General features: G+C 38.8%; 2 protein-coding genes across 4 annotated transcripts in view; one reads left to right on the plus strand and one right to left on the minus strand.

The window, feature by feature from the left end:
* ubr1 (ubiquitin protein ligase E3 component n-recognin 1) overlaps window positions 1–2,282 on the plus strand; it is a 32,161-nt gene extending 29,879 nt beyond the window's left edge. For both annotated transcript variants that reach the window (XM_079854261.1, XM_079854260.1), the window contains exon 47: window positions 870–2,282. In XM_079854261.1, coding sequence (XP_079710387.1) covers window positions 870–1,011 — 142 coding nt within the window. In that variant the 3' untranslated portion in view covers window positions 1,012–2,282. The remainder of the gene's footprint in view (window positions 1–869) is intronic.
* A 1,159-nt stretch (window positions 2,283–3,441) lies between these two features.
* Window positions 3,442–8,350, minus strand: prph2la (peripherin 2-like a). Of its 2 annotated transcripts, none has more exons than XM_079854263.1 (4): window positions 8,084–8,350; window positions 6,672–7,683; window positions 5,621–5,867; window positions 3,442–4,404 (listed from the first exon to the last, which is right to left on the minus strand). In XM_079854263.1, exons 2-4 carry the CDS (start codon window positions 7,250–7,252, stop codon window positions 4,351–4,353), a joined length of 882 nt encoding a protein of 293 aa, XP_079710389.1. In that variant the 5' UTR covers window positions 7,253–7,683; window positions 8,084–8,350; the 3' UTR covers window positions 3,442–4,350. The 2 variants fall into 2 exon arrangements, with proteins under 2 accessions (XP_079710389.1, XP_079710388.1); XM_079854262.1 differs by having other exon boundaries at window positions 3,442–4,347; window positions 8,084–8,346.
* Window positions 8,351–8,516: the final 166 nt, after the last annotated feature.

An 8,516-nucleotide genomic window follows, 5' to 3' on the forward strand; every position in this document is an offset into this window, starting at 1 on the left:
AATTAGCATTTTAGTCAGAAATATTCAGATCAGATCAGAAATATTATAATTAGCATTTATCATTTTGTAGATAAATATTGTTTCTTGCTATATGTTATTAATGCACATAAGTTGATATACTACCGTTCAAAAGGGGTTGGTAAGATACTACTTTTTTGGGGTTGGTAAGATTTAATGAAGTCTCTTATGCTCACCAAGGCTGCATTTTGATTTGATCAAAAATACAGTAAAACAGTAATATGTGAAATGTGAAATATCACAATTTAAGATCACGTTTATTTGAATATATTTTAATATGTAATTTATTCCTGTGATGGTAAAGCTGAATTTTCAGCATCATTACTCCAGTCTTCAGTGTCACATGATCCTTCAGAAATCATTTAATATGCTGATTTGGTGCTCAAGAAACATTTCCTATTATTATCAATGTTGAATTTTTTTTTAGGATTCTTTAATGAATAGAAAGTTCATTATAAATGTCTTTAGTGTCATTTTTTTTATCAAAAAAATCTTACTGACCCCAATTATTTTGAATGGCAGTAAAAAAAATGGTAGTAAAAAACTAACATAATGTCTTCATAAATCTTCCCTCAGCTTTAGAAACACAATATAATTTAGCATGTGCTTTGTCTGTATATTCTTTATTAGCACCAATGTTAATCTGTATTTCTTATATAAATCTTCCCCAAGCTTTACACACATCATCATTTAGCATATGCTTTGTCTGTTTATTCTGTATTAGCACTAATGCTAATCTGTATTTCTGATATAAATCGTTAGTTACACAATATCTTCTTTTATCATGTGCTTTGTCTTGTTTATCTTTTATTAGCACTCATGCTAACACGTATTTGTTTGGACTTTTCTAGGCGTGGGAACCCACTCCACTTGTGTCCAGAGCGCTACCACAAGCTCCTTCACATGTGGCATCAGCACTGTGTCCTGGAGGAAATCGCCCGAAGCCTGGAGGTCCTCAACGTCATGTTCCCCTTTGAGTGGCAGATGCTTTGAGCTCCGCGGCGGGAAGAGGAGTAGCAAGACACGGCACATTCGGTTAGCCAAGCCTGCGCATGACATCAGCCTGACAGCAGGGAGTAATAAACACCCTCACATCTCTTAAATACTGCGGTCAGTGCATTATGGGTAGCCACACTTAACAGGCCCATACAAGATATTTACAAAGTATATTTGCTTTCTCTGCTCTTTATTTATTTGGCTTCGGTTGCGGATCTACACTCATTTTAGCACTGCATCTTTTTCTTTTTGCTCGTTGTGGTGTTTTTGCATTTGTTTTCAGGTTGTAAAGATTAATTGAGGGGCTTGTGTCACTACGAAACTCAAACGTGCTTTTATACCTCTGTGAATTCTAGTCCTCTCACCCTGTCACCGCTTGTTTGCTCTTTCATCTGTGTGAGAAATGTATTCATGTGAATGTAATATATCTCTATACTGCTTTATTAAGCAAAGATGCCCTCAAAGTTAAAAATAATTGCCAGTGTTTCTGAGCGAGACGCTGTTTTGTAACTTATGTTCTCAGGTGAATCTCACAAAAACATGTCTGGGTCACATGCCACCCTCAATTCAGAAGAAGAAATAAAGATTTATTTTGCATAAAGGCACCTGTGTTTAAGGCCACTACAATTTTTCTATTTACCACAGTCTTTTTTATTTTTTATTCAATTATTGTCATTACAGTAAAAATAACTAAAATGCATTAAAATCATAATTCAGTATAAATGAAATATAATGAATGAATAAGAATTTAGAAAGTGAATGCTAATAATATACAGCTACAGTTCATATACAGTTTTTACAGTAATGAGAATGAGAAATTGGGAAGTAATAATCTAGATGCAAATGATTTTAATGGTCCTAAAAATAGGCATTATTTAATTCAAGCACATTTTCTTATTTCTCTGGATTTCGGGATGAATTATGAGCCAGGCATATTCTTGACGGATTTCATGAGATTCACTCATGCTATGGATGTCACATTGAACATGTATATAAAACAATGTATAATTAGATTATGCTATTTTACTATAAGAATGCAGCTGTGAATTAATGAATAAACAAAAAAAGGTCAATCATCACATGTATCAATGCCTATTGGGTGAATTCAAATATATCACTTGTCAATATGTATTAAATCAAACGCGTGTTTTTCTTGAGTGTCAGTCCAAGTTCAGCGTTTTCTTTTTCCCCACACTCATCGGTTGTTTCAAGCTGTAAGGTGCTTTTAAACTTCTTACTTACATGAAATAAACTCCTGAGTGACATCATGTCCATGCTGACTGATCTCTACCTTTACTTCACATTCTGTCCTTCTCATTCTTAACGCGACCATTTTAACTCTATTGTGTCGTGGTTTCCCGTCTCATCCGCTTCCAGTTATTTTAGCTGTACACAAACTGCTTGATATTGCAAACTTACTATCATATCATTAGGGGTTCAAGCATGAAATGCTGAAACCCTATTGTAATTGTAAGGATTTGCCAAACCGGAAGGCCGACTTGAAACCTGGCCAGATGGTAGGCCTCAATTTGGGGAGAACCTATCAGAGTATGACCCCGATTGGCCCATAGGTGGCGCTCCAGCAACCAAAAGTACAACCGCTCATAACTCTTAGACCGTTTGTCCTAGACTCAAGTGTCTTACACCACTGTGATCCCTGGCTCAAGGCGGACAAAATGTGTGTCTTAATAACTGTTAAATGTTAAATAACTGTTTAACAATAACTGTTAAAATGTTTTAAAACCATATATTTCCTATGGTAAATTGGCTGTAAATGGTCTTTTACATCTATTATATCAGTGGTTACATGCTTGCTAAATAAAACTTAACTTTTGATGCTTTTGTGCTTAAAGGCCTTAACTGCTTGAACCCCGATAAATGCTGCTTGCAGCTTTAAAGGAACACTCCACCGTTTTTTCATATTAATATATGTTATTCCCTTAACTGAGACGAGTTGATACATACCTCTCTCGTCTCAGTGCGTGCACTCAATCGCTCTGGCGCGGCGACACTTTGATAGCACTTAGCTTAGCCCAGTTCATTCATTAGGGACCAAACAGAGATGAAGTTAGAAGCGACCAAACACCTCCACGTTTTCCCTATTTAAATACAGTTACACGAGTAGTTACACGTCCAAGAATGGTGACACATAATAAAATGTGGCGCTTTTCTAAGCGGATAAAAAGGATAACTATAATGTATGGCGGAATAGCACTTGGGAGCACTTCGACTCGGCGCAGTAAAAAGTCTCACCTGAAAAATCCTCTCCCTCTCACTTCTGTCATTAGAACCAACGTGACTTTTTACTGCACCGAGTATATTTAATATTGTATTTATAATGTATTCTTTATATATACATACTTCAAGTACAGTGTTACCAAAACTTTTCAAATGCTTCATCGAGTCAATAAACTGCACACGACCCTTGGTACCAACACTTTAAGGTTTTAATGATGAATTAATTCAATTTACATGTTGCATTAATTGTCACTACATATTCATGATCATTTTAGGCATGGGTGTGCTTAAAATATACATCTGAAAAATCTTTTAGAGGCTGTTTGTATCATGTTTTCACAAGTGATTACAATACCTGGCTTTAGGCACGAGACCAAGGCATGAAACAAGAATTCATGATGGCTTGTGAGTAAGCTGACATTTTTGATATCTTGGAAATATTGAAAAAAAAAAAAAAATTGCTTTATGGAAATATTGAAACTCTCTAATTAAAAACCTACAGTGAACAGTGTTTCCTCTAAACAAATCCAGTGACGCTCTTCGATAATCACAATTCATATGAGAATCTCTAAAACACACACAAATGAAACTGTTGCATGCTCGATGAGAGGCAGTTAGAAGGTTTTAAGACTTTGAAGGCCCCATGATATTTTGCCTTATGTTCTTTCACATTAAATCACAATAGAACTTCAGTATGTTGTGATATCACTCTGTTCTTGCTTTACAATTCCATCTAAGTTTTCACCTAATCTTTAAGTCATATAGCATCAGAGTCCAGTCCTCTGTAGCTTATGTAATGTTTCTCAGCAGAAGGAGCATTCTGGAGGGTTAACTGCTCGTGGGAAGAGGCTTCGGAGGCACATTATCTGGACCATAATGTGCTGTAGGTGGTCTATCAATGTTTGGATCTCCATTGCTGGCTGTGTTGATCTGATTGAACTTGCCCAGGTGTTTGATGATGTTGAAATTAGTGCGAGCGGTTTCCACAAAGCTGTTCTCCAGGAGCCACCCGTCAGACTCGCACTCGGGGTCCCCCTGTCGCAGCACGTTCTCCAGGGACGTTTGGAGGTAACGGACCCCAGTAAGAACCGAGAGCTGTCAGAGAAGGAATCGATGAGGTTGTTTTGACTGATAGCAGTCTGATACTTTTTCCTATAAAAAAAGTTGATTCAACTGAAACTATTGTATAATTCATTCTGTTTGAAGTGCTACATGAAGCTTCACATGCATTACATACTGAGGGATTGGAGTGAGTGGTGCATAGAGCAGATTATAAAAGGAGTGTACAATCCCAGGATGGGATTAGGCCACAGAACCGGATCAGATTTTTAAAGCTAGGGTGGGCAATTTCGGAGATGCTAGCAATAGCAAGCTAGCTTTTAAATCACAAGATCCTTCCCTTCCTCCAGGGCAGGGATGGGCAACTTCGGTCCTGGAGGGCCACTGTCCTACAGAGTTTAGCTCCAACCCTGAAAAAATCACCTGCCTGTAATTTTCTAGTAATCCTGAGGACCTTGATTAGCTTGTTCAGGTGTGTTTGATTAGGGTTGAAGCTAAACTCTGTAGGACAGTGGCCCTCCAGGACCGAAGTTGCCCATCCCTGCTCCAGGGTATCTCCAAAGCCATGCCTCCTTCAAAACACATGAACGCGCACAGCCACTCTCTTAATTCCGGTAATTATGACATGTCGTGAACACAAGAAAAACACGTTGTTTTGGATCAGGAGGAACTTAAAGTTGGCAGTTTGTTTGAGGCGTGGAAGACGCTGATGATGTGTGATGTGTGTAGAGGTATGCAAATACATACGCTGATAGGCAGGTAGGATATCCTATCATTGCATTCGGACCGAATGCAATGATTGGATGAAAATTTTTTGGACTGTCAACACTTAACCAATCAAATTCAAAGACTGGTGTCATGAATCCAATGTTTTGTAAAGGTGCGGTCACATTTTTGCGGACGAAATCCAGTAATTTCAATAGTCATCCACGTGATCAGGAATTTTCTTTGTGAGGGCGAAACATTTCTGCACACAGATTTCGCACTCGAGTTGGTTATACAAATTCGCTGCGTTGGCCAACAAAAAGCTGCTTGGTTTTTAAAGTGCCATCTTTCATGCTTCTCTACACTTGGACCTTTTTGCACATGACATTTCACTAATGTGACCGCACCTTATTGTATCAGTTAAGCCTAGTTATCTTATTACTGTAGCCTGAATAGAGTACCCATTAAAAGGCAGATTGCTAGGTGGACTCATTTGACCAGGCCAATGTGAGAGAATGATTGAATATAAGTTATTTAAACTTTGCAAATGTTATAATATTGAATCCTTCCCTAATGTATTGCCAAAGCAATTGACACAACTAACCTCAAAGAGCCAGATGATCAGAACAGTGAGGCCGATAGAATGCATGATGTCTGCGTAATAATCTAGCAGAGCCTGACGACATCCTCTCATCCACAGGTTGAGCTCCTCTGTCTGGTAGTCGTAGTTGAAGTGGGCGGAGTTATTGGTGATTTGATACTGAATGCACGGCCGAGGAGAATTGACATTACAGCAGCTGAAGGGAACCCCGTCCATTAAGTATTTTCCCTCCACGTTGCTCCTTAGACGGCTAGAAAAAAAACAATTATAATTGTAAAATTGCACCAAAATTCGATTTATTTCATTATTATTTTAGTGCCCCTATTATGATTTTTCAGATTTTACCTTTCATGTAGTGTGTAATAGCTGTTTGTGAATGTAAAAGGTCTTCAAAGATTCAAAGAGTTATTATCACCCAAAAGAAAGAACTGATTTTGCCTGAAACAAGTCATCAGTAATTCCAGTCTTACTTCTTACTCAAAATTACACAGGTTTGTAACAAATTTGCATAATGCCAGTCTATGATCTTCATTGGCTGCCAGTGAACAACGTCTACTTTGACCTGTCCTCAAACACTGACTGTAGTTGTAGCTGACTGTAAGAGTTTGGTTTGTGTTGTCCAGAAGATGCTTTTTTTCTATGCTCGAATTGAAAACCGACGCTATTGTTTCTGTTCGTATCAGTAAGAAGGGTTAAGGAAGATCTGGAGCTAAAATTCAGATATGGTAATAGTGTTTCGTTTCCACACTCTGACCAGTAGACCAATCACAACAGACTGGGTCATCAGACCAATCAGAGCAGAGTTAGCTCTCGGAAAGGAGAGGTTTAGAAAGACTGAATCCTTGATTGAACCGACACTGTGAGAAAACAGGTGATGCTGTAATTCATATTATGAGAAAATTAAACTGTTTTTTGACCTTGGATGTATGTAAACCTATTGTAGGAGACCTGCCAATCTAAATTAGGAACCTTTAAAATAGCATAATAGGGGCATTTCAACTAACTAATTACATATGAACTATTTATATAACTATTTGTTTCAGGCCCGACTTACTCTACCACTTCCCGTTGAGACATGTCCAAGTATCGGTTGCTGACCCACTGGATCTGGAACCAGTCTCTGTAGCCCTCGTTCCCACAGCACTGAAACTGAATCTGCAGCAGGTCCACTGTGTGCTTCAAGAAGCAGCGGCCTGGTGTGTCCGTGTCCTTGTAGTAACGCATCGCGTCACGTAGCCCCAACGTTAGCGATTCCTCCAGCTGTCCGAGCATGCTGTAGCACATCAAGGCACCCACAAGCACGCTCAGAGTGAAGAAAAACGTACAAATGATGTACGGGAGCATCACCAACTTCCAACGTAAGAACTTGTTGGTGTCCACACAGTCATAGCAGATCTTTCCTCCCAAAAAGTTAATCGCACAGGCTATAAGTCCCACGGAAATTAGCATGTTTGGCACGGATTGGAGCTGACGCCCGACCATTAGATCCTGCCGCTTGTTGATTTCCACTTTCAAAAAGATGCCCAAGCTAAAGAGGATGATTCCAGTTACAATGGAAATCCAGTTCAGCACCCACAAAACCTGGGCCAGTTTGTCTCTCTTGGTTTTGGTGAATCTAACCGGCAGCACAGCCATTTTACAGTATGTGTGTGGGAACTGGCTCAAAATTTCAGAGAACCCTACACTTTATATAATTGATTTTGTGGAAGTCTAATGGAGTACAAAAATCAAATAGCTAAATTAGAAATTTGAGATGAAAGTCATTGAGGTGTATAAGGTTCTTACAGAAGATGACATGAATGGACTAATGCTTCTTAGCTATTAGCTTCTTAGGCTAACTTAGTGAGTGTCAATCAATAAAGGACCTTGAACTGCAATCGCCAAACAGCATTCATGCAGCTCATTCATTTAAATAATGAGAAGAACTAGATATAAGTAAAAAAGAATTGGGAAAAACAAAGCCGTTTTATGTTTTGATTTGTCAAACTCCTTGGAGATGCCATGTGAGGTCCATTAGAAACGTAGTGAAGCTGAAACTATTTCCATTTTGTTTTGCAAATGTATGCCTGAGAGGCAAAAAAAGAGAAAACATACTTAGCAACAGCTGAGACAATATCAAGAAGAGCATTATTCCATACCTTTAAAAGTCTCATAGACATAGAAGGATAGAGATTGAGTCATATTGAATAAAGATTTTGGATTTAGATTTACCACATGAAGTATATAGTCAGGTTACATTTTTGTGCAATAATTGTTATCTACGGCACAGTTACCATGCAAATATTTTCAGCCATATAACTCTTCAAAAAGCTAAGAATACTCCTGGCCTGAGTACTGAAAGCTCAAAATAGCAGGCGAAACAAAATGAGTTCACCTGAACGGACAGACACAGGGCTTGTCCTCAGCCAGGAGTGGTGAGGGAGATGATCCCTGCACAAGGGTAGTAATAATCAGATAACTACTCACCCATCCATGTCTCTCCACCCCTCAATGGCATCCCGCCCTACTCCAAGTGATTTCTTTCCATCAGATGTTCGCAGCTTTCGGTTAACAATCTGAATGCATTGTTTGCAAATGAATACTAATGTGTGTGTGTGTGTGTGTGTGTGTGTGTGTGTGTTAGTGTCTGCCGCAGACTCAGCTGTGACCTCTCTCGTAATTCTGTCTAATCAGTAATCAGCCCAGTTGGATTTGGAAGAGTACCTTCTGCCACCAGCACAAATCTCACTGACTGGAGTGTGTGTGTGTGTGTGTGTGTGTGTGTGTGTGTGTGTGTGTGTGTGTGTGTGTGTGTGTGTGTGTGTGTGTGTCTGTTTGTGTGTTAGAGAGTAAAGAATGAGAAAAGGTTTATTGAGCTACTAAAAGTCTTCAACTTTGCATGTAGTTACATTTTTATATC

The sequence above is a fragment of the Squalius cephalus genome (assembly GCF_949319135.1).
Source record: "Squalius cephalus genome assembly, chromosome: 20".
Taxonomy (NCBI): domain Eukaryota; kingdom Metazoa; phylum Chordata; class Actinopteri; order Cypriniformes; family Leuciscidae; genus Squalius; species Squalius cephalus.